This window comes from Pantherophis guttatus, chromosome 3 (genome assembly GCF_059756535.1).
Source record: "Pantherophis guttatus breed Tessera chromosome 3, ASM5975653v1, whole genome shotgun sequence".
Lineage (NCBI taxonomy): Eukaryota > Metazoa > Chordata > Lepidosauria > Squamata > Colubridae > Pantherophis > Pantherophis guttatus.
This window is the reverse complement of record NC_142065.1, coordinates 101,844,803-101,860,752: the sequence shown is the minus strand read 5'-3', so window position 1 is coordinate 101,860,752 and position 15,950 is coordinate 101,844,803. Positions and strand designations below refer to the sequence as shown.

At 38.7% G+C, this 15,950-nt stretch overlaps 1 protein-coding gene across 1 annotated transcript in view; it reads left to right on the top strand.

Annotated features, from left to right (window-relative positions):
• The window catches only part of LAMC1 (laminin subunit gamma 1), a 139,358-nt gene extending 124,454 nt beyond the window's left edge, over positions 1–14,904 (top strand). Inside the window, exons 22-28 of the mRNA XM_034409644.3 lie at positions 2,542–2,686; positions 4,043–4,192; positions 4,846–4,960; positions 6,832–7,031; positions 8,330–8,488; positions 8,889–8,988; positions 11,514–14,904. Coding sequence (XP_034265535.2) covers positions 2,542–2,686; positions 4,043–4,192; positions 4,846–4,960; positions 6,832–7,031; positions 8,330–8,488; positions 8,889–8,988; positions 11,514–11,770 — 1,126 coding nt within the window. The 3' untranslated portion in view covers positions 11,771–14,904. The remainder of the gene's footprint in view (positions 1–2,541; positions 2,687–4,042; positions 4,193–4,845; positions 4,961–6,831; positions 7,032–8,329; positions 8,489–8,888; positions 8,989–11,513) is intronic.
• Positions 14,905–15,950: the final 1,046 nt, after the last annotated feature.

Sequence of the window (15,950 nt, the reverse complement as noted above, 5' to 3'; positions counted from 1 at the left end):
TGGCCACTTTTAATATCTCCAAATTGTCCTCCCCCCTTTTTTTGGGGGGGGGGCTGTTTTGGCTTGCTTTGGAAGTCTTAAGGGTAAAAATATGAATATCTTTCTAGGAAATGCATTGTTCTTATATGTTTCTAAGAAATACGTTGCTCAAATACAGGTTTCTAGGAAATACGTTGCTCTCATACTAATCTATAATATGTGGAATTGAAGTCCACATACCTGAAAGCTGCTAAGGTTGAGAAATATTAAGTTTAGATGTATTTCCCAGAGATGTAGGTCTGTGAAGCATAAACCTGAAGGCAAATGGTTTGTTATAGCTTTTGTAGAAAAGCTGGTAGCTGTCAGCTCCAATAAACTTGGGAATGCTGACTGAATTTGGAAGCTGGAAGATTAAGGACTAGATCAGGGGTGTCAAATTCTCATCATCACGTCGTCGTCACATGGCATATCACTACTGTTCCCCCCTTCGTTAAACTGGGGATGGGCGTGGCCAGCACATGATGCATCTGGGCCACGAGTTTAATGCCCCTGGACTAGATGATTCAAGCAAATTAATACTAACTTTCAGATTTATTTATTTATTTATTTATTTATTTATTTATTTATTTATTTATTTATTTATTTATTTATTTATTTATTTATTTATTTATTTATTTATTTTGTATACCACCCTTCTCCCAGAAGGGACTCAGGGCAGTGAACAGCCAAAATTAAAAAACATACAAATACAAAAGTTAAGATAATTAAAAAGAATTAAATCACTAGCTTCCCAATTTAAAACCCCCAAATCTATAAAATTTAAAATCCCAATTAAAAACCATTTAGGCTAGGCCGGCTTGATGGAATAAAAACGTCTTCAGGGCTTTATGGAAGGTCCGGAGGTCCGGGATCAATCATATTCCAGGAGGCAGCTCATTCCACAGGACTGGTGCCCCCACAGAGAAGGCTCTCCCCCTGGGGGCTGCCAGCCGACATTGCCTGACCGATGGCACCCTGAGGAGGCCCGCTCTGTGAGAGCGTATTGGCCGATGGGAGGTTATCGGTAGCAGCAGGCGGTCTCGCAAATACCCTGGCCCTAAGCCATGGAGCGCTTTAAAGATGAGAACCAACACCTTAAAGCGCACCCGGAAGACCACAGGGAGCCAATGCAGCTCACGCAGGAGAGGTGTTACGTGGGAGCGCCACGTCGCTCCCATAATCACCCGCGCGGCCACATTCTGCACCAGCTGGAGCCTCTGGGTGCTCCTCAGGGGGAGCCCCATGTAGAGAGTGTTGCAGTAGTCCAGGCGTGACGTGACCAAGGCATTAGTGACTGTGCACAAGGAGTCCCGATCCAGAAAGGGGCGCAACTGGCGTATCAGGCGAACCTGATAAAAAGCCCCCCTGGCCACGGCCGTCATATGCTCTTCTAAAGACAGCCGTGTGTCCAATAAAGAAGGCTATAAAGTGAAATTTGGCTTGATTGTTGGGAATTATCCTATAGGTACTTAAATACTTGTTTATTATGTTTGAGTCCCACCTTTCTTCTCAGAATTCAAACCAACATACATAATACTCCTTCCTCCTGTTTCATTCAGAGCTCTCTGAGGTAGATTAGGCGAAGAAGGAGTGGCTTGATGTCAACCAATAAACTTCCAAAGCAGAAGGCAGATTTGAGTCTATTCTTTCTTCATTTAAATCCAGCACATTAACAGTTGTATTGCCTTGGGTTTTTTATAGTACAGGTAGTCCTCAGCTTACGACCACAGTTGAGCCCAGAATTCCCATTGTTTAGCAAGGCAGTTGTTAAGTGATTTGTGCTCCATTTTACAATCTTTTTTTATTGCCACAATTGTTAAGTGAATCACTACAAATGTTAAGTGAATCATGTAGTTGTTAAGCGAGTCCAGCTTCCCTCATTGACTTTGCTTGTCAGAAGCTGGCTGTGAAGGTCACAAATGATGATTACATGACCCTGGAGCAGCCCAACTATCATAAATACACAGCTATTGCCATGCACCCGAATTTTGATCATGTGACCATGTAATGTTCGTAGGTGTAAAAAAAATGGTCATAAGTCATTTTTTTCAGTACCGTTGTAACAGTCACTAAACTAACGGTTGTACGTTGAGAACTACCTGTAAAGATATAACAGAATATGCCATGTTTTTGTTCTCATGGTTCAATTTGGTCTCATATTGCCTCCAGAGGTCAACTGGAATGAAGGAAAGTTTTTCTTTCTCTCTTCTAACAGATGATAGAAGGGCTTTAATGAAGATTTTCTTGTGGGAAAACATTTGTGTCCTGCCATCGAATGCCTCTTTCCATTTGCATTACAGTTTCTCTTGACAAAAATTGAATACCAAGACAAAGAAAAAAATATTCTTAAATCAAAATTGAGGAGTCTTCATGTTTTCGTGTGACACATGGTCCTACTCGTGTTGCAAATCTCAACATCCCCCAAAATAGCCAAGAATGATCATTGGCTATAAAGACTTTTCTCATTCTAGCCTTAGACCAATAAACCACACAGAGCACTAATGGAATACTTTTGTTTCTTAGGTATAACCAAGCAAAGAATATTGCCCGAGACCTAGAAAAACAGGCAAATAAGGTCTCAGCAGAAGCAAAAGAAGCTGGGGAAAAAGCTCTACAGATCTACGCAAATCTCACCACTCTGCCATCCATAGACACTGCAGGACTAGAGGTATTTTGAGATGAGCTCCTTGCTGAAGGCACTTAGACATTATGGTTAGCAAATCTTGAAAACTGTACTGGCGTATCGTAGATGACAATACTTGAAGTTTAACTTCGGCTGAGGAATTATTTATGAAATGCTTTTAAAAACAAATCATGTGAAAGACAGAATAACCCCAAGTTTAGATCAAAATATATAGAATATTTTAAAGCTATCTAACATGGATACAGTTTGGCAAGTAGGTAAAGTTGTTCTCAAATGCATCCAGCCTCGTAATGATTATGCAGACACATCCATGTCCTTTTCTTGAAAATGCATATGTCACTTTTCATTTTCTTCTGAATGTATCAGCATTCTTGGGTCTGGGAAAGGGAAAAGTGTTCAAAACAGAATAAATGAGGACCAGAAGGACTTTTTTCAGATTTAACTCTTAAACAAGGCATCTGTCTATTAGGAACTCTGTGAAAAGGATGGCTCAGAGTTATTCTGTCTTAATGTACTAACCAGTAAAAGAGGGCTGTAGTATACTTACCTAGTTTCCAAGACAGTGTAAGCCAACCCCTTTTTCTTGGCATTAAATCTGATTTAAAATTCACTGTGTGAATCTAGCTTCCATGGTCATCTGCTAAGGACTTGATAATAGAATGTTTTTTTACTTCCCAATCTAATTTACCACCCAGCATTTCCTAAAGATCTTCTTTCCAATTACTAATCAGGTTCATCCATGATTTGGCCTTTTTTTTTTTTTTTTTTTTTGAGGTCTCTATTTCTATGACCTCCTATGACCAACAAACAAATACATAGATTGGAAAGACACTGATGAAATATCTTGGCAACCCATGATTTTTCCTTGCAGAGAAAAAGGCCTCCTTATTTCGGCTTTCTGTTTTTTGGGTTGTTCAGAAATAGTGGAAACCATCTGCTATGTTTTGGTTACTCAGGCTTACACCAGCACCCAAGGCATATCTTGAGGCCTTATTAAAACATTACAAAACCCTCCCTTTCATTTTAATACATTAGGGAAATAAAGGATTTGAAGGAGAAGGCCTACACTGAGCATAGTGGCAAGTGGCCAGTCCATTTATTTTGTGCAACATTTCAAAAAAAAAAAATTGTGGAAAAAGATTATGATTCTTGAGTATTCCTGAAGACAACTTCTTCAGCATTCCATTAATCAAAGATGTTGCTACAGAGAGCCCAATGTGATCTGCATCAGGTCTGAAAACTCTTTAAGGGGTGTGTTTGATCCAGTTCATCAGCTGATAGTTTTATAAGAACAGTCTCTTAAATGTGCAGGATGATATACCAGTTTAGGTCTTAAATCCATTGAAGCAGTTTTTCTTCCTTCCTTTTTTCCATATGCAGAATGAGGCGAAGAACATCAAGGAAGAAGCCCAGGAGTTAGAACTGCTCATTAAAGACAAACTAAAGAATTATGAAGATCTGAGAGAAGATATGAGAGAGAAAGAATTGGAAGTTCAGAATCTTTTGGAGAAAGGCAAGACAGAGCAGCAGGTCAGTTATAACTAGCATAAATTCTTGTCCCTGATATGTCAAGAATACATGCTGTGTTATCTATGTATTTCTTCTCATAATTACCACATATTGCAGAACTGTAATGATTATTCATTATGCTCTTTAATCATTTTCTTTAAGATATAGAGTCTGTCAACATAAAGATTGCATTGTGTGGTACACATCACTTGTTTTTAAGTACAGTTTTATTTTCCTTTTATAACTACTGGAATGATACCATGTGATTCCACATATTTTTCATATGAGAATGATTGGCTAGAGCTCTGGCTGGTTTAGAGACCTTATCCTTTCTTGTATCTAGTTATCCTTTCTTGACAAAAAAACCCCTCCCTTTTTATCCAAGTCTAAGTCTTCTTTTTTTATAAAGGATCATAAAATTTTATTTTTTAGACTTACCTCTGCAGGTAAAATTAAGTTAATGAAGAAAGTGGGATATCAGTAAATTAGATTTGCAAATTTTTATCCTGCCCCATTTTGATAGTATGGGGTGCATATAGAATAGAAATAAATCTAGAAAATAACCTTGGATTTTTGAACAGACTACTTTTCTCGTGCTTGCACTATTTGAGCATTAGAATTTGACCAGATATGTCAGAAGGGAGCATATGATAAATTTCTGTGTATTTGCTTAGACTGCTGATCAGCTTTTGGCTCGAGCAGATGCTGCCAAAGCTTTGGCTGAAGAAGCTGCCAAGAAGGGAAGCAATACACTCCGGGAGGCCAATGAGATCCTGAACAATTTGAAAGGTAAGCAGCCTGACTGCCAGAGGAGCCATGTGACAGAATGGCAGGATGTCCTGCCAGGAAGCAAGGTGTTGTCTTGCTAAGTCTATTATTTTGGTTCTTACCATCTCTACCTCTACGGTAGAATGTGTTCTGTTGAAAGGATAGTTGTGTTTCATTTTGTGAGAAAGGCAGAATTCAATTTCCTGGGAATGGACAGGAGTCTTGGGAAGTAAGGCTAGGAACTAGTAATTGAAATCAGCAAACAGACAAGGGCAGAGGTTCCTACATCCTTTAAGACTTTTTACTTGGAGGATATTGCAAGCTTTGTGATACTCTTGCAAAACACATGCCATAGTGAGTGCAGCCAATTATAAAACATGGACTTTCCAGAAAAACAAACCAATAGGCTAAAAGGAAAATAATTTCTCTCCAAGCCAAATGTCAATCTCCAGATCCTAAGACTACTTTTTTAATTTAAAAAAAAATCATTATTTGTTTGCTATGCTATTTTATAAAAGGAACAGTGAGACACAGAAACAAATTCTTAATCAAGGACTTGAATACAAGGCAGAAGTAGGGTCTGAGTCCCAATGCCAAACCATATTTACTTCCATTTTTTTTTAAAAAAAAGTTAATTCTGAAAGATCTACATACCAGACACAAAAATCTATAATAGATAAAGTACCTCTATACACACAAAATAGCAAAATGCACAATAACAGGCAAGAAAAAACTGGGCAAGGCAAAAAAGTATCTTAGAATGTTTCAAAATAACCAATATTTTTTTATAAAAATGCCTTGGCAACTCATGTGCAGCCCATACTTGTTCTTGGAAATAAGGGCAATGCCTGCAACACTGAAAAATTCATTTCCTTGCTTCGCACTGTGTTCCCAGATTTTTTTTTAAAGGAGGAATAAGCAACCACGTTGTTTTCCAGGAATTGCATCTCAGTGGTGGAGCATGTATTTTGCATGGAGATGTTCCCATGTTCAATTCCCACCATCTCCAAATAGTAATAAGAAAGACACCTTCTGTCTGAAACTGTGAATAGTCACTGTCAGCCTTCCATGTCTTCATTCTTCCAAAATTTTGGGTCACAGTTCTCATCATCTCAGATCATTGGTTGGGCTGATGGGAATTGTGTTCTAAAGCATTTGTAGGGCATAACTGTGCAAGGCAAGTACAGATAATATAATGTTGGATGTTACAGTTATTCGATGCAACTTTCCATCATGCATTTCAGATACAAGCTAACTAATTCCTTCAGAATTTATAGCTATATATAAATTAAGATTTATATAGGTGGGGGGTCCTATAGAATATACTGCAGGGAGAGTATATCAGCCAATGATAGCTAAATAATATTTCAAGATGCTGAGCTTGTCAGCTGGAAAGCTGATAGACCGGGTTTGAAACCCAAGTACCGCATGATGGGATGAACTCCCATTACTTGCCCCAGCTCCTGCCCACCTAGCAGTTCAAAAGCATGAAAATGCAAGTAGATAAATAGGTACCACTTCAGTGGGAAGGTAACAGAGTTCTGTGCACCTCGTCATAAAGTCATGATGGCCACATGACCATAGAAGTGTCTTCGGACAACATTGGCTCCCTTGGCTAAGAAACAGAGGTAAGTACCACCCACTAGAGTTGGAAACAACGGAAAAAGGAAAAACTTTACCTTTATTTCAGTGTTGAAATAAAGTGTTGAATAGTAACAAATAGGGATGATTATGACATTCTGGAACTAATCATAAAGAATACTGTGATTTTCATCTTTGCTTTTGCAAACTGCCATTGGGTTTAATTTGACTGCCATTGAACTGAAAAGTTGGACTGAACAGATTGTTGTATGATCTGCTGTAGCTGCATTTTGCTTTTCCCTTGGTTTCAGACTTTGATAAGCGTGTGAATGATAACAAGACCGCTGCTGAGGAAGCTCTTAGGAAAATTCCTGCCATTACCCAGACCATTATGGATGCAAACAGTAAGACCCGCCAAGCAGAACTGACACTAGGCAATGCGGCTGCTGATGCCAGAGAAGCGAAAAACAAAGCCGACAATGCCGAGAGAATTGCTACGTCTGTAAATAATGTAAGTCATGGGAATGTCTCTCTCTCTCTCTCTCTCTCTCTCTCTCTCTCTCTCTCTCTCTCTCTCTCTCTCTCTCTCTCTCTCTCATCTGTCTGTCTATCTATCTATCTATCTATCTATCTATCTATCTATCTATCTATCTATCTATCCCCACACACACCATATTTTTTGCTCCATAAGACACACTCCCCACCCCCCAAAAAAAGTGGGTGGAAATGTTTGTGTGTCTTATGGAGCGAATATTGCAGCCGGGTTGTGGTGGCAGGGTTCTTTTACTGTGCTGAAGCCCTCCGGAATGCAGGAGTCAATAGGCAGAGCTGGCACATCAGAGGAAACCTCTCTGTGGTCCTCTCAGGCTCCGCCTCCTGTCCTCACTATACTGCTGCTCCATATTCGGCGTTCCATATTCACAGTAAGAAGGTGCTCCATATTCATTTTTTTTCCTTTGTTTTCCTCCTCTAAACCTAGGTGCGTCTTACGGTCAGGTGTGTCTTATAGTGTGAAAAATACTGTGTGTGTGTATGTGTGTATACACACACACACACACACACACACACACACACACACACACACACACTTTTAGGGATATGTTCACAATTACACTGGAAGAAACCCGAAATATTAACTGTACACACACACACACACACACACACACACACACACATATACACATACATACATACATACATACATACATACATACATACATACACATACTGTATTTAGTAGCAGAGTTCTGAGTTATTCAAAAAGCAGTATCTTCCCCCAATCCTTGGCAGAATTGCGTTGTCTATGAATCCAGGCCTCTATAGTTCTCTTGGAGAATGTAAAACCTGTTAGCAAGACTGTTGCCTAGCTCTTCCTGGAGATGGGAAGAGAACATATGTAGCCCAGCCATATCAGTTGAGCAATTAAGAGAATTTCAGTAGCCCGTAGGTCAAGTCACTATGTGTAAGGCAAAAATTACTGCAAGATGCTCTGACATGATGATTTCCCCTTTGGTTAAAGAAAATTATGACAAGGACTACCAAGACAAATGGGACAAGAGGACTGTTGTGATCAAATGTCACAGTCACTGACAATTTTGGATTGCCTGGACTAAAGAGCTTGAGGTCTTTAATAAATGTTCTTGTGGCGTTGATGAGACTGTTAAATTAAGGAACCGTTAAGTGCAAATGCACATGGGTCTCTGTTGAAATAAGTAAACAGTCCTCTATGTTGCTTGGCTTTTGGTGTCTAATTTTCAAATCTTGGAATATGCTCAGTACCTTCAAGATTTTGATTTCTGCCAATCCTAGAATGCTAGTGCCACAAAGGAGATTGCTGACAACACCTTTAAGACTGTTACCGAGTTGGACAAAGAAGTTGATGACATGCTAAAGCAATTGACAGAAGCAGAGAAAGAGTTAAACAAGAAACAACAAACTGCTGATCAAGATATGATGATGGCAGGAATGGTAAGTAACTATGTTAAAAAACAACCATTTGGTTGTTTAAGATTCTCATCCATTATAGAGATTATAATGTGCTATTCTCGATCTTTTTAACTAGGTAAAAGTACATATGTTCCTTGTCATAAGATTGCAAAACTCTTCTTACCACTGAAATCCTATAATATTCCTCCTTTGACTACCTTGTTCCTGATGGCATTTGCCATCCTATGAAAATGACATGAGATCAAGCATCAATGAGAGAAAATTGATATTAGTGTGATCATTAGTTAGTGATTTTAACATGGCATTTGTAAACGTGGACATCCCAATTCAATCTCTTAAATTTGGGTGGTAGGACATGGCATCATTCCACGTAACTCATGAGTCATTGGATAAGATGAATACTTTACATTTAATGTTACAGGCTACACAAGCAGCTCAGGAAGCAGAAGATAATGCAAAGAAGGCAAAGAGCTCTGTGAACAATTTGCTGAACATGATTAACGACCTTCTTGAAAAATTAGGTATATTTCTCTCTCTCTATATATATATATATTTCCTTTCAGCTGATGATTTACTAGAAAATTCTGCCCTAAATGAGTCAGGCTATTCTTCAAGGTGTTTTGATCATCAACCTAATGAATCTTAGCTAGCAAGGCTATTTGGCAATTGGTGTTTGAAATTATAGTCTAAACATTTGGAGGATATATTGTTTGTGAAAGATGGATAATAAGTACTTCTCCACATGACTGATTACCTCTACACTTTCAACCAATAACATTGGTATGTATCCATGGCTATGTTAATCATGAAAGCAACTGGGAAAGTTGATCTAAACATCTTGTGGACTTATTCTAAATATTAAAATATACAAATCTAGAATGGGGTGTAAGTCAGTGGTGTATTAACCATTAAGCAGACTAAGCACATGCTTAGGACACCAGGCCCAAAGGGGGCACCACAAAGTTGAGAAAGAAAAAAAAACCCTATGAAGATTGGTTCTTCATTGAAAGGAGGGGGGCACCAAGATTTGTCAGTGCTTAGGGCACCAGTGAGCCTTAATCTGCCACTGGGTGTAGTGATTTAAATGAAGATATAAAAGCAGGCAACTCCACAGCTATCAAGTAGATAGTAGATAGTATCAAGTAGATAGTGCCTTAGACCACTGGTAGTACAGTGGTCTAAGGCACCCTGTTATTAAGCTGGTTATTAAGACCAGCTGCCTGCAATTACTGCAGGTTCGAATCTCGCCAAGGCTCAAGGTTGACTCAGCCTTCCATCCTTTCTAAGGTAGGTAAATTGAGGACCCAGTTGTGGGGGGCAATAAGCTGACTTTGTATAAATATACAAAAGAATGAAGGTTATTGCTTAGCGCATTGTAAGCCGCCCTGAGTCTCCAGAGAAGGGCGGCATATAAATCAAATTAAAAAAAAAAAAGTAGACAGTATGTCATTTGCAATACAAATTTCTGATTAATTAAAATATAAGTAACAGCCTTCATATATTCATATATCATTGCGGAAGGAGGCTATGTAGGCTAATGAAAAAAATAAAAAATGATGTGAGTAGTAGACCTATAGTAATGTCCATAAAATTGACGCTATACTTGATGCCAGCTTATTAATTTCTTAGATGAAATACAGAAGCATTTTTGATGGCCATTGCTGAATCATTCATGTATTGAGCTTTTTTAAATATCTGTGTTTATTTTTTGTCTTTCTGCATTGGCATGTAAATTGAACATTACCTGTGGATGTCCTCTTATTCATATGTTGATACACCTCTTTTTTCCCCTTTCAATCTCATCATTTAGCAGAGATTTCCCTGGCCAGAATCCAGAAAACACAAAACTTATTTTATGAGCCGAGAAGAACTTTCATTTGTTTTTGTTTTTGTTTACACAGCATCTCTTCATACAACAATCTAGCAATCTAGTTTTGTGAAACTCAGGACCATATATTTGGTTTATCATATACAATATTTTGATCTGCTTTTCTAGAGAGAAAAATAAGTTTTATTTGAGTATCACAAGCTTTCTAGAACTCTTTTAAGTTTTTATAATCCTAAACAGAACTGACTATTTCTCCAAAATTTCAAACATCCTACAATAGAATCTAAAAGGTCAGAGCAATAAAACGTAGGGTTGGGTAGACAAATTCCTCCCAAGTATCTCAAGGTAATACAGAGAAGGTAATACAGTAGTATATTTTGCTGCATAGCTTCTGGTATCCTGCAAATGGCTGTGATCTTATGTGGTTCAGGTTGGACTGATGGCTGTTCTGCAAAATTAAAGTATAATATGAGAGAGAAACTTTAGGGAGTGGCACAGTGGCCTAGAGGTGGAGGTGTCTCCTCACAATCAGGAGGCTGAGTTCAATCCTAAGTAGCAATAGATATTTCTTTCTCTGGGCACAGTGAGCTATTATCTGCTGCGAACTCCGCATAGGTGTCAGGAAGGGCATCAGCCAGTAAACACTCAGTCAACCCAACTCCACCCCAATGCAAGGGATTACAGGATTGTTAAAAGAAAAAAAATGAGAGAGAAACCTTAATGGTGAAATGTTGGTAATGAGCAAGAAACTGCATAAGTTCATGTAAGAAGAAAAAAGTACATACACATGTAAGTGGAAAAAAGAGATACTATAGCACAAATTAAATAAACATCAGTTGATAATATAAATATTCACAGTATGAAGATTTACAAATTCTACAAAATTTGAATTTCTGAGGAGGCATTTAAAAAAAACTTTGAATTGGGTGAGTTTGTGGCCCAGTACAAATATCACTGTATTTTGATTCACAGATATTTTTTCCCCAGCTGAGAATTTCACAATTGGAATGCAAAGTTAAAGAAAATGTTCCCTTCTAGTGTAGCTTAGCAAGATAGGGTGATCTTATAAACACACAATAACAACAAGCTTAGCAAAAGGCCATTCAATGTTATACTGCTATTAGAGATTCAATCTTTCTCTCCAATCTGGTAATCAGAAATAACTTTTTGTAAGAGATTGAGGGGGCTTCCTAACTCTTTACTTTTCTATCTCTGTAGCACGAGTGGAACCTGTGGACCAGAGTCAGCTTAGCACCATTGAAGATACTTTAAATGCTGCAAAAAATCAGATGAAGGATAGCGATCTAGACCGGAAAGTATCTGAACTAGAGAAAGCAGCTGAAAAGCAAGCTAGTGCCATCAATGAATACAACAGGGACATCAACACCATTTTGAAAGACATTAACAATTTAGAGGACATCAAGAAGACCTTGCCAAGTGGCTGTTTCAATACTCCATCCATTGAAAAACCCTAAGGGTGTGCCAAGGGCAGGGGGGGGCATTCCCTCAATGACTGGTGAAACAGTTTTGGCTGCGGAGTGCCTTAATTCCTAGATGATGTTCTTCAGGACCTTGACCTCATCTCCCACACAGTTCAGTCGTTCATTCTTTCCTAGTTCGGGGGTTGGGAGGGGGAATGCAAGTTTATATGAACTAAAAGCAATTTAATTACCAGCCTTGGGGCACCAGAAAGTTATCAAGACATACACTCTATACGCTACTTTGCTCAAACACTCTACATTCTTTTTCTGAGAAATTTTAATTTTAATTTACAGTATGATGGACTTTGTACTGAGAACTGAAGTAAGGGAGGGCACAAACACAGGCTCTTTTTTTTCATTCCCTTTTCCATTCCTGTATCTCCTGCCCTCCTGCAAATTGTTGTTGATCTATGAAGGAAACAGTTTGGCTACCAAAGTATTAAATAGTAATGGCCAGGATAACCACCTATTCTGAGAAATGCAGGTGTGTTTCAGAATCGGCATTCTCCCCAAAGGAGAAAGGGCTTATTCTTAAACTAGTAGCCACTCGACGCTTTGGTAGCCAGCTGCCAGCTTTTAAGAACCTTTCTAGTGTGCAATATGTATATGTGTATCTTGTTTCTGAGGCAGTTCTCAGAAATGCTTTTAAGGAGTCATGAGGAAGGAGTGGTATATTAGTTTTCCATGGTGCTAAAGCTTGGCCTGTAAAGCAGGCATGCATTTGGGCCTGTAAGGATAAAGTCAGGTGCTTCAGTTTTAATTGGGAAAAAACTGCTTCTGGCCAAAATTGTTCCTGTCCCTGGATTAAAATGGACAGATTTTTTTCTTCTCTCTTAAAAATGAAAAAGAGATTTTAACATTTCTGTTTGCATTGGGGAGGAAGCAATTTATTCAGAAGGAACTTTACTTGCTAGGTTTCCCTCCAAAATATGAAGCTGTTGTAACTTTATCTGGTCAAAACAAGCCCAAAGGATTTTGCAGTTCTCTTTATATCAAGTCAGAGGTGATTTTGCCATGAAGAGTATGTCTTTTGCCTGAAAGTACTGAATCCCAATAAAGTTTAGGCTCTTTTTTTCCCCCTGGCAAAACAAGAAAAATGGTCAGACCTCATTCTAGGGACAAATATTTAGAAGTTGCAGTATTGACCAGCTGAGTTGCTTGCAACTCAGTATGAATTGTCTGTCCTGTTTAGAAGTTTTGCCCCTTTTCTATTTGGGAAAGCTTTTTGGGTGGAAGGTGGTTTTCTTCATAATCTCTCATACATCATCTTGAACTAGAGGAAATCGTGTCAGCCTCCGTTGTTTCCTCATTAGTGTGGTCTGATGCTTCCACCAACCCCACCCCATCCCCGCCTTTTGAGAACTGTGTGTACCAAGCCTTCAACACTATGCAACTTTGTACGTTTGCGTAGAGGGGAAGAAATTTTATTATCTGACACACACTGGTGCTATTAATTATTTCAAAGTTATATTTTTGTGTGAATGTGGGGGTTTCGTGTCTTTGTTTCAAATCATGGCTATTTGTGTGAGGACATCTGTTTCTCTCTCCTCTTCCCCTGTGTAAATATAATTGGTCTTGTTTCTAGAGAGGAACAGTTCCCTTCACCTTTTCATAATTAAAACTCTGCTTATTCCCTTTCTTCCTTCCTCTTGATGTGCCTTGCAGGGGGGGTGAGGGGTGGCAGTGATGAAACATTTCCTCTGTCCAGACCTGCCCCATTGCATTCCCATACTGGCCTTTAATATGTTCTGTGATACTAACTTCAAATGGTTTTTTTTTTTTTGCCCTACATATTCCCCAGAAGGCCAACTTCTTGCCCATCTCTTCTAAAATCAGCACTGATGCCCAAAGGATTTGGGGCCCTATCACTCATGAAGTGCTAACATATTTTGGGGGCCTTTTAGTGATATTTTGGCCGCTGAGATTCTACATGGTGCAAAATAGGAAGCAGATCTGGATTTGTCTCCCCTTTTTATAGCGGGAGCAAAATATCACTTGAATTCCAAAGCTTCTCTGGATTGTCTTGTTGGTTTCTATTAACAATTTGAATTGATTCTGATGTTATGGCTATGAGCTTCTTTCTAGGCTTCTGTAGAAAAGGTAATATTGCTCTTCTTTTCACAGATAAATCTCCCCCAATGAAGACAATCATGTCAGGGAACAGGTTGAACTCTAGATCCCTTCCTCCCAGGCACACCATATTTCTACACTGAAGGAAATCAAGAATGGTTTATAAGCACATGAGCTATTTTGTGTATTTCTTGAACTGGTATCAGGTATACACAGTCACACCACTATACTGAGGATGCTGTAGGCCCGCTAGCAAATCTTGAGTTCATTTTTGAACATGTACCTTTCGTGTAGAAAAATCAAAGTTCAGTTTCAGCTTTGGTTTATGTTTTCCTAGTGCCTTCAATTCTAACAATTCACCCAAACTGTACTTGTATCCTCCTTACATTCATACATGAAGCAGTTAATCAAAAAGTCACAACAGTGGTTTCCATTTGACCAAGCCAATCATATGGCTGCATTCTAACAGTATCACCTGCCAAAAAGAAAAGAATATATATATATATATATATATTTTAAAGTAAATAACAAAATTGAATTCAAATTGTGTGCTTCTGGTCTTTTCATTGCCTTTCTAGCATTTTCCCTTTTTTCCCCTTAAAAAAATAAACAAACTGGGTTTAAGTAACAGATTTTGTTTTATTTTTTAAATAAATGAGACTTTATATGGAATCTCTTAATTACAAATACTGTGTTAATAATAGCCATTATCACATTTGTATAGGTCCAAGTTATTACTTTGCATAACAAAATAATGCAACAGCTGCTCACAGAAACATACAAATAGGTGCCACAGGAAACACCTCCTGAAGAATTCCCCTCATTTTAAACACACACACACACACACACACACACACACACACATACACACACACTTCTGTGAGCACCTCTTGTATGTGCCTTCACTCCCCCCCCCCTTTTTTTTTTTTTTGCTTTCAACCTCTGGTCTTGCTGCTTAGGAGCAGTGAACAAAAACAATAAAAATGCAACACTTGGCAGTTTTTGTATAAAACAGTATTTCTTATTTATAATAAAGTCTGAATATTTGTAACCCCTCATATTCTGGATTCTTGAGTGTTCATTTGGAAAGTCGATTCTAACACATCTAAATGCATTGCTGGTCTTCCAGGATGGGATAACTGCAGAAATGAAGCAATCACTGTTGGCAACAGATTCTGTATAGGAGGTGAATAGGGCTCTCCTAGCTGTTTCTTCTTAAGTCCCTGATTGTTTCTGCTCTCGGTAATCAGAGTCCTAGTTAGGGTCAGTTAGGGATTTGACTATATCACACTTGCTGTGGTTTGCCCTGATATTCCATCTCAACTGCTGGGGTATCTCTTCCTCCTGACCCAAATTGACCTCTCCATCTATGAGGGATATGTTTTCCCTCCACAGCCTACTTTTTTCCTTCCTTCCAGTATGGAAAATTTAATTCAATAACACCTCCAGGAAGAGGTAGAGCAGATTATGTTGGCTTTGTGGGAGGTTTTCACAAGGGCTTCCTATGCATACATGTTTTGGGTCTGTCTTTTTCAAAATGAAACTGAGTGCTGGTTCTCTTTTTCAATAAAGACATACCCTGTGGCCATTTCTGCTTTTTTAACCTTTATTGGGAGGGCCTTTTTATTTTAAGCCTCTGATGAAGCATTCTGTAGAAGGCTTACCCAATGTTTCTATCATTTCTGTCTTATCTAAGGTAAAAGACCTGGCTCCATGCTTATTGTCCTCTTTTCTGCCCCCACTCCAACCACACAAAGAGAGAGAGTAACCTTTTTGGCATCTGTGATGTCACGTTGAAAAGCTGGTATCTTCAAAAGAGAGACTCCTACCCTGTTTTTCCAAAAATAAGACATCCCCTGATAAAACCAATCCGGCTTTGAGCGCATGCGCTAAAATAAGCCTCCCCCCGAAAATAAGCCCTCCCTCAAAATATTTAAACACAGAGCTGGAAATCAGGTAAGATGCAAGAGGAGTCCCATCTTGCTCCACAAATAATAAGACCTCCCTGAAAATAAGGCCAATCGCTTATTTCGGGGTTCAAAAAATATAAGACAGGGTCTTATTTTCGGGAAAACAGGTATGTTTTTCATAGGTAGTTATAGTA